At 53.3% G+C, this 14,546-nt stretch overlaps 1 protein-coding gene and 1 gene segment (V, D, J or C); one reads left to right on the forward strand and one right to left on the reverse strand.

Moving 5' to 3' along the window:
* The window catches only part of LOC136146030 (immunoglobulin lambda variable 1-40-like), a 168,043-nt gene that overhangs the window by 86,481 nt on the left and 67,016 nt on the right, over positions 1-14,546 (reverse strand).
* Positions 8,284-12,598, forward strand: PRAME (PRAME nuclear receptor transcriptional regulator). The gene is made up of 4 exons (XM_065904918.1): positions 8,284-8,319; positions 9,633-9,952; positions 10,245-10,853; positions 12,022-12,598. Exons 1-4 carry the CDS (start codon positions 8,284-8,286, stop codon positions 12,596-12,598), a joined length of 1,542 nt encoding a protein of 513 aa, XP_065760990.1.

Below are 14,546 nucleotides of genomic sequence, written 5' to 3' on the forward strand. Positions count from 1 at the left end.
CGCATCCCGCTGTCGGCGTCTTACCCACCCCCCACCTACTCCACTTCCCATCCCCCGTCTCACACCACCTTTATCTCTCACCCAGCCCTCCTTTCCTCTATCCCTCCCTCCCACCACCCACTTCCAACCCGCCCTGCTCCCACCTCACCCATGCCCCATACTCCATCCCCGTTCCACGCCTATTGCCCCAAGGCCGCTCTGCCCCCTTCCCACCCCCTACCGCCCACCCCCGCCCAGCCACACCCTACCCGCCCCACCCCAGCCCAGCCACACCCTAGGCGCACCCTCAGCCCCCCTCCCGCCTCGCCAGCGTGGGGGCGTGGCCACAGGCGCCACCCCGCCCCCTCTCTCCGTGCCTCTTAAAATCAGCCCCTGTTGGACTCCCTGGGAGACCCCACTCACGATCCCAAGATCTCGTGAGATTTGCTCCGGGAGGAAACAGAACCTGGGATTGGTCGGCTTACGTGGTTTCCGGGCACGTAGCTGCCGAGTCACTGCCTCTCTCGCCTCAGCGTTCAGCGGCGACCACGTGGCGAGGCCCGACCGGACAAACCGTAAGTTCCCGCCTTGGGTCCCCTGCTTTCCCGTGGGGTGACCTTGAACTAGTCCCGCCTTCGCCCCACGGACCCCCAGTTCTATTTGCCGCCCTAGAACGAGTTATCAGGCTTGGGGGCTGGAGTGAAGGCCGACGCGGGTAAGGAGCCGGCCTTGAGCCAGCCGGGGCCACGTGCTCCGGAAAGAGGCCGTGGAGCCACGCTGTGGACGCAATAATCCAGCGAACCAGGGTCTGCTGCCACTTGGCACTGGACGTGGGGTCTCCTCTGGAGGTGCCAGGGCGTGGAGGGCCGGGAAAGGGACAGAAATGGGGCTGTGGGATGGTAGTCAGTGTCCTTAGAGGAAGGGCCCTTTGACCCGAGCACCAGCTCGGTGCTTCGATTGTCCGCTGGTCCAGCCGTTGAGAAATTGCTCAGATTTGGAGATAAGTGGAGACTCGCACTCACATGGCGGGGTTGGTTCTCCAGTTTTCAGTTTGTCTTCCGGCTTCCTAAATATACGTCTTAACACACCGTCTTCTTGTTTTTGGAGCATTTTGGTTCTTGCTCTCAGGCTTGGGTGGACACGGGTGGCTGAGAGGATAGGAGACCAAGAATCCAGGTGTTTGAGGACCTGAGGCCATTGTGAGCTGAACCAGTGCGGGTGGAAGTCATCTTCAGGTAAGCTGGTCCCCTTCGCCACCTCTGGTGCTCCCTCTGTGCTGATCATCATGGAGCTGGGTAGCGTCTGCGGCCTCAGGTCCTCAGGGAAGGAGGAGGATGAGCACCCTTTAGTTTTCCTAGTTATTTTCCTAAGAGAGCTTTGGTCCTGCTGCTGTCTTAGAAGAGGCAGCTGCAGTGTGTTGGGGACCCATTCCCGAAGCCACAGTTAGGTTCAGAACCTGTGCTTGAGAGGCTGGTTTCACACCCTAGACACTCGACCCCTGTGTGGTATTGGACAAGGGGTGGGTGGTGAGCCCAGGGAGGTTTTGCTCTTCCTAAGTGTGGGACCCCTGGGAATGAGGTGCTCCTGGAAAGAAAGCACTCAGGCAACGGAGTGAGTCCTCCAGCTGCAGGTGGAGGAGGCCAGGGAGGTCGTGTGGCCAGACGTGGAATGGAGAATGGTGAGGGACCCCAAGGGCAAGGACGACTGGGGTTATGCGCTGGGGGTGCTGGGCACCCTTGGGCCCTGCTGGTCCCCACACACCTGGCTGTAACCCCCAGTATCACTGCTGTCTCCGGAGCAGAATGTGTGGACCCTCTGTCCCAGAGCTGCAGACTCTTTGAGTGTCTGTGTCAGGACAGACTGGGGCCAGGACCCTGACAGGAGGAAGATGTGCAAAGAGGAGAGGTCGAGGTCATGAATCCAGGGGAGTTCAGGGCAGAGGGAGAAAAGGGTCAGCCTGGGACTGCCAGCCAGTCCCCTTCCCGTGCAGAGTGTGATCAGAGCCCAGGCCACGGCAGAGAGTCCCGGACCGCTGCTTCTGCAGTCACGCACTGGACCAGGGTCCCCACACCCTTCACATCTCCTGCCTCACCTGTGGGAGGGGCCTCTGCACAGCTGCTCCCCAGATCCTGCCGGTGACACCCCATCAGAAAATCTGCCTACTTGCCCCTGAGGAGGGCAGGCAGTACTGGGAGGTTTCCTCCTGGGCGATGGCCTGAGCCTGAGCCCTTGGAGGACAGCTGTTGAGCTGAGGTAAGGTGTAAGTCTAGGCCTTTCTGGATTTCTCCCCGAATGTTGCACCGTTGCCCCATCCTCCTGGATGACCTGGCAGTACCCACAGACCTGCTGAGTCCCCAGACTGTGGTGGGTGATGTCCCCTGAACGGAGGCTCCTGTTCTGTGCTCTAGTAGTCCCAGCCTTTTCGCTGCCCACACACAGAGTCGGGTATTCCAGTCCTCAGAGACTTGCCTGGGCACACCGCCCGACCAGACTGGCCCAGGGATGGCTTGGGGAGCCCCGGACCTGGCCAGAGGCGCCGCTGCCGTGTGACTCTCCGTGGCCCCTCTGTGACACTCTCCTGAGCCCCAGCCCTGCCTGTGAAAAGGCCCCTGCTGACGATGTTTCAGTTCTTGAAGAAGCTGAGATGCGGAAAGTGAAACACTTGGTGAATTAAATTCTGTCAAATACCAGGTATTGTTATTTTGATTCAAAATCCAGCTTCAGGCTCTGATTCTCCATCCCCTGGAAGAATTTGAATAAAGAGCATGTTTGTGACAGAAGAAATGAAGATGTCTCAGAGGCAATGATGCCAGCAAATATTACTTCACTTGGTAGTGATAAAGAAACTTGGAGATAGTATCAGGCCTGAAAGCACAAAGAATGAGACGTTGGAAGCAGATCCAGGCTTGGGAAGTAGGGTGACAGTTGGCCAGGTTGTGCATAGGAAAGATCCTCACCTCCAGTTGAAAGTTATGTGCTGAGAATAAAGGGAGCAGAGTTGAAAGGACTCCTTGCTGACTTTTAAGAAATGAAACAATTTCTCAATGCTTAAGATCACAGAGTACTAAAAAAAAAAATAGCTTTACCGTTTTTGTTTCTCTAAACATTTACAACCAGTCAGTCCTAAAGGAAATCAACCCTGAATGTTATTGAAAGGGCTGATGTTGAAGCTGAAGCTCCAAAACTTTGGCCACCTAATGTGAAGAGCTGACTCATTGGAAAAGACTCTGATGCTGGGAAAGATGGAAGACAGGAGGAGAAGGGGACGACAGAAGGCGAAATGGATGGATGGCATCACTGACTCAATAGACATGAGTTTGAGCAAACTCTGGGAGACAGTGAAGTTCAGGGAATCCTGGTGTGCTAAGGTTCATGGAGTCTCAAAGAGTCAGACAGGACTGAGTGACTGAACAACAAACATTTACAACAGTTAGTGTAACAGGGTTCTTAACTTTAAAAAATTATGTAATGACTGTGGGAAAATATAATTGTGCCTAAGATTATGAAGGTTGGCTTTGCAGTTTCAGCATGAGTGGTCACCCTGGTGGCCCTGCTCCACCGCACAGATCAGGTTTTCCTGTCATTATTTTTGAGGCTTGCTTGCTTTTCGTTTGTTCAGACACCCTGAGTGGAAGATCATGACTTTTTTTTTTCTTTTCAGTCTTACTGAGATATTAATAGAATTGACATATAGCCCTGTGTAAGTTTAAGGGGTTCGGCATCATGAGTCCATTTACATCCATCCTGCAGTGATGAGCGTAGTTAGTCTACTGAACATCATTTCATATGGATACAAAATTAAATAGAAAGAAGTATTTTTGTTTTGATGAGAACTCTTGGGGTTTACTGTATTAACTTTTATATCTAACATAAAACAGCATTAGTTATACTTGTGCTGTATGTCACCCAACATAAAACAGTGTTAGTTATACTTACATTGTATGTCACGTCCCTCACACATACTTCTAACTAGAAGATGAGCATGACAGTTTCACGAGGTGTGCCTCCCTGTCACCCAGAATGATGCCCCCCAGCCACTTGGTAAATATTAGAAACGCCTCCCCCAGGCTGCCCCCACCCACTCCCCTCTGAACCGCTTGCATCTGTGTGTCCAGTCTCGGGCTCCCTCTGTTTGCCCGAGGAGTTAGGAAGTGGGGGCAGCCACTGGCATCTCCCCTAGGCAAAGAAGAACAGAGTCGGACCCTGTGAAGCCATTCGGTGTTGTTTCCAGGGCTCCAAAGAGCTTTGGCACCACAGTCCTTTATGTCTCATGATGGAGCAAATAGCCCCAGGTCGTTCACCTTAAAACCTAAATAATCGGCCAAGCAGAGGTATAGAGTTGGTATGGAATTTAAAGGCTCAAGAGGCAGTTTTCTATAGTTTAACTGGGGTATCCTCTACTGCATATTAATGAAGTCTCCTTTATATACAGTTAGGAAGGTCCCCTGGAGTCGGGAATGGCAACCCACCCCAGTATTTTTGCCTAGAGAATCCCGTGAACAGAGGAGCCTGGTGGGCTACAGTCTTGGGGTCTCAAAAAGTCGGACACGCCTGAGCGACTAATACTTAATACTAGAAAGAAATGAGGTGAGAAGCAAAGTGACAAAGAAGTAAGTGATGTGTTAGAGTGGGACACTCGTAAGTGATGGGAAAGAAGTGATGTGTTAGAGTGGGACACTCGTAAGTGATGGGAAAGAAGTGATGTGTTAGAGTGGGACACTCGTAAGTGACGGGAAAGAAGTGATGTGTTAGAGTGGGACACTCGTAAGTGACGGGAAAGAAGTGATGTGTTAGAGTGGGACACTCGTAAGTGACGGGAAAGAAGTGATGTGTTAGAGTGGGACACTTGTAAGGCTCACAGGCTCATGCTGCCCCCATTGCATTACACTTTCACAGTCAGAGGAAGAGGGGAGGGGGAAAGATCTTCTTTTTCTTGAGTAGACATCATGTTTCTGTCATCAGTGCCTCCCCCCGGTAGGGCAGGGAACTTTACTTGTCCCACTCTATATGGTCAGGCTAGGACCATCATAGTTCAGTTCAGTTGCTCAGTCGTATCCGACTCTTTGCGACCCCGTGGACTGCAGCACACGCAGTCCCTGTCATATTACTTGGGAAGGATATTTTTAGGTCTTAGTACAATGCAGGTCTTTCATTTTGAAAAGTCATGTTTCCATAAGTGATTGTATTTTGTATGCACAGAGCCTGTTTTGGGGGTCATTAACTTGATGACACCACTGGGCAGGTTGTAGGTCTTGTTTTCTGCTATTGTTTGGGGGGCATTGTGGAAAGAACATGCCTTAGGGGCCAAAGAGCATGTTTTGGGGGCTATTAACTCACTGAGCTCAAGAGGCAGAATATAAGTCTCATGCCACCACTGTTTTATTATTTGGGGCCGTGTTTCATGCTTCTGTTGCATGGTTTTGTTGCTAAGCAAGTTAGCTTGATTTAAGCAAGCCAACCTGGCTTTGATGTTAGACGACTTGTTTTGCTTTATGGATCGAGCAAGCCTACATGTTTCAGAATTTTCCCATTACTTTCTTGAGTGTCATTAGTCTTATTGTGGTCTCCCAAAACCCCATTAAGTTTCTTCTCTATCTACAGTTCCCTGATGGAGTATCGAGCTAACTGTTCTGTTCTATTATTCTGACCCTGGCACTGGGGACACTCCCAGCCCCTGAGTGCAGGCTGCAGCACCCTCAGTGATCCTCCCACCACTCCTGCAAATGAGATGCAGCTCTGAGAGCCAGGAGACCAGGCCCCTAGTCCTGCTGTCATTTCCTCCCTCCCCCTTGTTCTGGGCTATCCCCTGCCCAGTTCTACCTGCCTAGAGCAGACCCTCAACCTCCCACCGCCCCCCCCTCCCCAACTCCACCCTGCTGCTGCTTTGCCTCTAGAAGCACCACCCTCAGGAGTAACTGGCTAGAGTCAGGGTGGTCTGGACATCTGGCAAGTCTTCACTGGGGAGGAAGAAGGAGGGAGCCTCTTTTGTTTAGGTCTAGATGTCATTGAATCTGTCTTGCCAAGCACAGGAATAGGCAGAGAGGGCTCGGAGAGACCTCGGAGAGGGCAGAATATTCCAGGGTAAAGAGATCTGACTCCATAGGGGAGGGAGGACAGACGTACTGGAACTCCAGCAGGTGGGATCTTGTCTGCTGGAGGATGGGTCTGGAGAGCCACCATCGACCAGTTCCCCAAGGCTTGTCAGCCTGGGGCCTCTGAGGACCAGCCAGGCTGTGGTCTTCTTCCAAAAGCCAGGAAGGGTCATCTTCCATCATTTCTAGTGCCTCTTTGGGCACAGATGCATTCCAAAGACCCCAGGAAGGCCGTGGGGAGCAGATGCTTTGCAGTCACAGAAGGAATTCTGCAACTAGAGAGGGACGAGCTCTTCCCACCCCGAAACGAGCTCAGAGGCTGCCCCAGCCTGTGCAACACAAAAACAGGTAGAAATGTCCCCCAGATGGACTCACACCTGGGTCCTGGGAGTCGTCCTGGGCCAGACCTGACACTGGGCAGGAAGAACACCTCCTCATGCAGATGAGCCCCTACTGCTGCTGTGTCCGGTGAGTCCCCTACACACACAGTCTGTGGAGCTGGAGTTGGACAGAGGGGTTCCCTGCCTCACTTGGAAAGACTTTTTGGCTTATACTTCCCGTTTTTAGATCATTTGAAGACAGTGGTCCCTCCTGCATCCTTAGATCTCCTGGATGCTGAGTTCCCATGGAAACATCCCAAACTTAGACCTCTGCTGTTTCCTGTTTCCCCAAGTCCCTGTGAAGTCAGCTAGCTCTTCCTAATGTTCAGTGGGGCAGATCTCTCCATCCATCCGTCCATCTTTGCCCAAGTGGGTTTTCCGGTTACTCCTTCGTGGAGCACGACAGCATCCTCCCTTGGCTGAGTCTCAGGCTCACCAGGCTGAAAAGGAAACCAGGGGTGAACTTTGACTTCTCTCTGAAAGTTTTTTGAGGTACTGCTGAAAAGTGCCAGTGTCATTTTGGCTGCTCTTAATCAGGGACTTGATGGTTATCTTTGTTGTGAATCTTGAGCTCCTGCAGCTGATTGGTCAAGGTGATTTCCGGAAGTTAAAATGCCCACAAGGCACCTTCCAGTTTAGCCCTATTTTAGGGTTCTCCTTAAGGGACACCCACAGTGCTGGCTGCTGATGGGGATGGTAGGAATTTGGTGAATGCCATCTCTGGGAAGTTACCAAACTGTAGAGTATCCTTCAGGGAAAGCCACCTTCTCACGCTCCAAATAGAAGAACTGTTGGGGCGTCACAATGCCGGGGGTGGAGAGGTTCCGTCCATCTGTGTTCTGAGACCGCAGCAGAACCAGCTTGTCAGCCAGCCCAGCAGGAGCTTCACCCCACACCTTTTGATGCAGGCTTTGCACCTCCCCAGGGAGAAAGTCAGTGTTGGTACCTGTGCTTAATGCAGCGCAAAGGAAAAACGGAATTGTATTTGTGGGCTTAGGGCTGAGCTCCCATCAGGGTCTGTTTAAGCGAAAGCCTTGGTGGGGGGACAGCAGTGGGGGTGGGAGTTTCGAAGGCGCTTTGCATTACTTGTTCAGTGGCCCTGAGGGAACGTCAGGTGACCCAGCTTCACTTGGGAAGGATCCTTTGAAGGTCATGGTGAGGGTACAGGTCGCTGGACAGAGCCCAGGCTGGGATGTGCAGTGGGACACCTGAGCCTCTTGTGTCCTTGGCCCACGTTGATTTCCCTTCAGGAGAGCCCACGGCCCTAACCCCTCAGTGGCTTTCAGGCTGAACAAGGCGTGTCCCAGGTTTGGCCAGCCAAAAGAGTTCATCATCTCCCAACCCACATTCCTAAATTTAGTCTAGCTTCAGGGAGGAAATGCCCTTTGCCTCCAGGGAGGGTGGAAGCTGGATCTTGATTTTGCCTTGGGTTTAAGGGATCCACCTGGTCCCTTCTTAGCCAATCCCTCTGCTGGCAATTTCTCAAGCCTATCCTAAGAAAAATCTTTGAATTCTTTCAAACAAAACACACTTGTCTTGGGTACTTTCCTTGGTTTCATTACAAATGTCTGCTCCCTCTGTTCTCGTGGCCAGCTCCTAGGTGTCATTTTGACCTGACCAGTTCCAGGGAAGCCTGGACCCTCAAAATCTGGAGGGCCCCCCATCCCTGCATTACCCATCTGTTCCCCCGTGAATGGGCACATGTTTCCCTGTCTGGGATAATGTGTAAGTGACAGTGTGATACTCTGGAATCTTACTTTGTTTTTTTTTCTTCTGGGGTGACACCACGGTCCTCACAAAGCTGTCTGAACGTGAACATTGGGGTGATTTTGATGTGGCCCAAACTCCCCCAACGAATGTGCCTTCAGGTTGGTTTTCTTTCATATTTTGCTTTTGTGAACAGACATAGGATCCCAACAGTTGTATGTAGTGAGAAAGTACAAAACCCACTCAGCCTTAGCTGGATGGTGATCAGTAGGAAGAGAGCTCTTTAGCCAGAAATGGACATTTCAGCCAGAATCTGAAAAGTGTGTCCTGGAAGGAGAAGAGGGACTCAGGCCTGAGCACACTGCTCCATGCCGGAGCCTCGGGCTGTGACAACTGCCCATGCTGGGGTCTTCTTGGGACAGGCCACGATCCTGTAGAGAATGTTCTTTGTCTTTCCATTCACGTTGGCAGTTACACGCTTTGCTTTTGCTTCTACATGTAGTTTTGCCTTTATCCCAGACAGTTTGGTTTCTTCTCTGATTTTCGTCACTTGTACAGACTGCTAAAATATTTCTTAACCAAATAGAATTTGGCAGCGGGTGGGCGAGGGGGATGGGGTAGGATGGGGTGAGAATGAGGGGATGGGGCCACACGCAACAGCGTCTGGGGTCTTAGTTCCCGGATGGGAATAGAACTCGTGCCCCTGCAGTGAAAGCACAGAGTCCTCCTCACTGAACTGCCAGGGAAGTTCCTGGAGTTGATTTAACGAAAGACATCTAATTAGGAGGGATTTTTGGGTGACATTTCACATTTTAGTTTGTGACCAGTGATTATAGTTCATATCACTTTATAGTTTTGTGATTTTACTAGTTTAAAGGGTTTTTGGGGTTTCTTTTTGTCTTAAAAACTAAAAACTTTTTTAATTCCATGGAATACAAAAAAAAAAATCTGTAGAATATTTTAAAGAGTGGAGGCTTTGTTCTGAATGTGAGCGCTTTGCTCTACTGAACCGAGTGGTGATAACATTTGTAGAAGAGACACACAGTGAAAGGTATGTCTTTTTATTAAGTGGCGTAACAGCACCCACTGTGTGAGTTATTGGTTGGAGTTTAGAGACAGGCTGTGTTGGGCTAAACTCCTTATTCCTGTTTTCAGCCCTTGAGTAATAATCAGAAGCTTTCTGTGAAGAGAGTGGGGTCAGCTGTCAAGACTCCTAGGTATCCACCAGCCAGCAGGGCTGGGATTAAATGCAGCAGCCAGTAGATGTGGGATGGGGCAACAGGTCACCTTGCCTCCTTGTTGCTGCCTGGAGAGATGCTTGTCCTGGTGCCAGTGGGGCCACAGCTGTGACTTTGTGGCCGAGGATGTATCTGACCCTGCCTTGGGTTCTGTGAGGGTGGAGGGGCAGCAGGGTCTCCTGGGTCCTTGGCTGGAGAAGGACCCCCCCCCCCTTTGCTCTCTGACATCCCCCCAGGACTCGTTCTGGAGTAGATTCTTAAGGATGGGCGTCTGGGCCCCACCCCGACTCCTGGAGCTGGCCGTCCAGAGCCTGCTGCAGAATGAGGCGTTGGCCATCGCGGCCCTGGAGGAGCTGCCCATCGAGCTCTTCCCACCGCTGTTTACGGCGGCCTTTGCTGGGAGGCACACCCAGGCCGTGAAGGCGATGGTGCAGGCCTGGCCCTTCCCCTGCCTCCCGCTGGGGGCCCTGATGAAGGACCACCAGCCTCATCTGGAGACCTTCCAGGCTGCACTTGATGGCCTGGACGTCCTGCTTGCTCAGGAGGTCCGCCCCAGGTAAGATCGACCTGGCAGACTGGTGGGGCCTGGGGGTGTCAGCAAGATGCAGCCAGAGCGGGAGGGTGCGGGGTCACCTGGGAACAGGCGTTCGGGTGTACAGGACTGGTTGAGGGGAAGAGGGGACAAAAGGCCTGTGGGCCCAACCCCCCCCCCCCAGTGTCCCTTAAAGTGGGGACCAAGGCGGGCCCGGAAGCTGGAGGAGCCGCTGGTGTGTGGCGTGCAGAGCCCTCGCGGGGTCCTGGTGCCGCTGGCCTCTGCACAGCTCAGCGTGTCCCCCACGGCCCCGCAGGCGGTGGAAGCTGCAGGTGCTGGACTTGCGCCGGAACGCGCACCAGGACTTCTGGACCGTGTGGTCCGGCATCAAGGTCAGCATGTGCTCGCTGCTGGAGCCCGAGCCGGCCCAGCCCATGCAGAAGAGGCGCAGAGTGGAGGGTTCGATGGCGGGGCTGAAGCCGGCGCGGGCCCCCGTGGAGGTGCTGGTCGACCTGTGCCTCAAGGAGGACACGCTGGACGAGACCCTCAGCTGCCTGCTGAAGAAGGCCAAGCAGTGGAGGGGCCTGCTGCGCCTGCGCTGCCAGAAGCTGCGGATCTTCGCCATGCCCGTGCAGGGCATCAGGAGCATCCTGAAGGTGGTGCAGCTGGACTCCGTCCAGGACCTGGAGGTGAACTGCACCTGGAAGCTGGCCACGCTGGGCAGGTTCGTGCTGCACCTGGGCCACATGGGCAACCTGCGTCGGCTGCTGCTCTCGAACATCCATGTGTTGCCGCACACCGCCGCCGACCAGGAGGAGCGCTGCGTCGGCCAGCTCACCGCCCAGTTCCTGAACCTGCCCCACCTGCAGGAGCTCTACCTGGACTCCATCTCCTTCCTCGAGGGCCGCCTGCACCAGGTGCTCAGGTGAGGCATGGCGCCAGCTCCGCAGACCAGAGCGGGCCACTCTGGTTTCGTTACCCCCGGGCCGCCGTCTGTGCCCTCTGGGGATATTGCCAGGGTGCATGGGCCACTCAGGAGTCCTCACAACACCGCCGCCCTGTCCCCGGGCGTCTTGTCACCTCCCTGGTTAGGGTCAGGGGCGTGGCCTAGGTTAGATGCCGTCAAAGGGGACTTATTGCTGGGAGTCCGCATCGGGGGGCCAGGTGAGATGCCCTTGGGAGTTCTTCCCAAGAGAGTGATGTCTCAGCTGAGATGATGACACATAACTAAGCGAGAAGGACATGGGCCCATCAGGCGTAAGGTTTGAAGTCCGAAGCTCTGTCTCTCCCTGCCCTCTGCCGCTTCTGTCCTGAGCTGTTTTAGGCTCCAGGTGAGTTGTGGGAAGTGGGTGATTCTGGAGATGGCAGGGAGGGATCAGGAGGGAAAAATTGTGACTCCTAAGCAGTCCAGAGAAGAGAAAAAATCAAATGAGTATCATTGTTGAAGTGACTCCAATCTCTTCTAAGTTCAAATTACAATTATTATTTTCTCCAGGACTTCTGAGTACATAGGATATCCTCAGTAACAGGTTATTGCTCTGCCTTGAATACAGTGATGAAAGCTGAGAGGATTCAGCCTAGTCTGTTTGTATGAATGAGTTGAATTGATTGCCTTTTTGGCAGCTGCAGACTCCACGCATTAGGAATAAATGTGTACTGAGCAACCAGAAGAAAGAAAGAAAGAAAAAAAAAGAATTGTAGGTGGTGATGGACGGTTTGTGGCCTCCGAATATCTGGGGGATATTCACCCAGGGATCATCTGTAACTGCTGGGACCCACCAGCCCATGTCCACTGCATCCAGCCTGCTGTTGAATTCAACTAGTTGTGTCCTGTAAAAACATCTTAATTCCTGCTAACCAAATACTAGTAAGCTGAAATAGGCGAATAACATTTGTTTACTGTTTGTTTCCCACATTGAAAATAGTTCATCATCCTTCCCCCCGGGAAGACCCCCTACCTTCTTGTCAAGAAGGTGAGAGGCCAGCTCCAAGCCAGTGAGATACCCTGTGTTCCGGTGAAACAGGCCTCTCCGCCCCACACCCCTCTGCCCGCCACCTCCGTCCCTGGGACTGACTGCCCTGTCTCTCCCCAGGTGCCTGAAGACCCCACTGGAGACCCTGTCGATCACCAACTGCCTGATTTCAGACTCGGACCTGATGTACCTGTCGCAGTGCCCGAGCGTCGGCCTGCTGAAGGACCTGAGCCTCAGCGGGGTCAGCCTGACCAGCCTCAACTTGGAGCCCCTGCAGGTCCTGATCGAGAGGACCTCGGCCACCCTGCAGGACCTGGACCTGGACGAGTGCGGCATCATGGACTCCCAGTTCAGCGCCCTCCTGCCCTCCCTGAGCCGCTGTTCCCAGCTCACCACCTTCAGCTTCTGTGGCAACCCCATCTCCATGGCCGTGCTGGAGAGCCTGCTGCAGCACACCGTGGGGCTGAGCAGGCTCAGCCACGTGCTCTACCCCGCGCCCCTGGAGAGCTACGAGGATGTGCGCGGCACCCTGCACCTGGGCCGCCTGGCCCAGCTGCACGCCCGCCTCAGGCAGCTGCTCTGCGAGTCGGGGCGGCCCGGCATGGTCTGGTTCAGCGCCAGCCCCTGTCCGCACTGCGGCGACCGGACCTTCTACGACCCCGAGCCCCTCCTCTGCCCCTGCTGCATGCCCGCCTAGCCCCGCTCACGAGTCGCAGGCTTTGTCCCCGTCACTGGGTCACTGCCACCCAGACCTCAGTGCCTCTGGAAGGAGCACAAGCCTCGGTTTCAGACAGCTGTTCAGGGCATGCGGGAAAAGGAAGGGCGATTCAGAGTGGGCGGCGGGCAGGGGTTGGTGGGATGTGGGGAGAGATGTGTTCCTACAAAGTTAGAAGTGTGAATCTGAATTTTGGAGGGGGAATTTGGGCTTGGGAGGTTGAAGGAGTCGTTACCCCTGTGTTGGATTGTTACAAAGAAATAAAGGGAACTTCAGTGTCAATCATTTGGTGTTCTCTGTGATCTCTGACCATGCTTCTCCCCTTTAAACTCATGACTCTCTTGTTAGTGGTTAATCAAAGGGCCTGAGTGTGAGTGGGGCCTGGACGCTCTCTGACTGACGAGGATCGGTCACAGGAGTTCGGGGCACCGTTTCCTACCCAATCCCTGTGGTTCTCATTTCCAGGGCATCCTCCTCCGCACCTATTTCTGAGGCTGTTCAGTCTGTCGTCATACACAAGGTGTGTCCTCAGGGCCTGGAACGAACTAAGTGTCCAGGAGTGAGCACCGCTGGAGGGAACCTTCTTCCAAGGAACCCTCGCTGCTAACGCCACCCAGGCCCTGGACTCGAGCATTTTCCCCAGTGGATCCAGCAAATGCAAAGCCTCCATCTCGGACCCTGGGCAGTGCCAAGACGGGCTCACTGTGCAAAGTCGGGCCTGGAGTCCTGGGGGATATTCACCAGCAGACCGTCTGGAGCCTCTGGGACCCACCAGCCCATGCCCACCTTCCCACTTCTTAGTCATATCTGACTCTGGGACCCCATGGACTGTAGCCTGCCAGGCTTCTCTGTGCATGGAGACCATCTAGAGCCTCAGACCCACCAGGCTGTGCCCACGTTCCCACTGCTCAGCTGTGTCTGGCTCTTTGGGACCCCATGGACTGTAGCCTGCCAGGCTTCACCGCCCATGGAATTCTGCAGGTGAGAGTACGGCAGCGGGTAGCTGCTGCCTTTCCCAGGAGATCTTCCCAACCCGGGGATTGAACTCGGGTCGCAGGCAGACGCTTTTGTTTTTTTTTCATTTATTTTTATTAGTTGGAGGCTAATTACTTTACAATGTTGTAGTGGGTTTTGTCACATTGACACGAATCAGCCATAGAGTTACACGTATTCCCCATCCCGATCCCCCCTCCCGCCTCCCTCCCCATCCCATCCCTCTGGGTCTTCCCAGTGCACCAGGCCCGAGCACTTGTCTCATGCATCCCACCTGGGCTGGTGATCTGTTTCACCCTAGATAATATACATGTTTCGATGCTGTTCTCTCGAAACATCCCACCCTCGCCTTCTCCCACAGAGTCCAAAAGTCTGTTCTATACATCTGTGTCTCTTTTTCTGTTTTGCATATAGGGTTATCGTTGCCATCTTTTTAAATTCCATATATGTGCATTAGTATACTGTATTGGTCTTTATCTTTCTGGCTTACTTCACTCTGTATAATGGGCTCCAGTTTCATCCATCTCATTAGAACTGATTCAAATGAATTCTTTTTAATGGCTGAGTAATATTCCATGGTGTATATGTACCACAGCTTCCTTATCCATTCGTCTGCTGATGGACATCTAGGTTGCTTCCATGTCCTGGCTATTATAAACAGTGCTGCGATGAACATTGGGGTGCACGTGTCTCTATTAGATCTGGTTTCCTCGGTGTGTATGCCCAGGAGTGGGATTGCTGGGTCATATGGCAGTTCTATTTCCAGTTTTTTAAGGAATCTCCACACTGTTCTCCATAGTGGCTGTACTAGTTTGCAGTCCCACCAATGGTGTAAGAGGGTTCCCTTTTCTCTCCAGCATTTATTGCTTGTAGACTTTTGGATAGCATGCAGGCAGATTCTTTACCATCTGAGGCTCCAGGGAAGCCTCCAGTTTCT

Source organism: Muntiacus reevesi, chromosome 13 (genome assembly GCF_963930625.1).
Source record: "Muntiacus reevesi chromosome 13, mMunRee1.1, whole genome shotgun sequence".
Taxonomy (NCBI): Eukaryota; Metazoa; Chordata; class Mammalia; order Artiodactyla; family Cervidae; genus Muntiacus; species Muntiacus reevesi.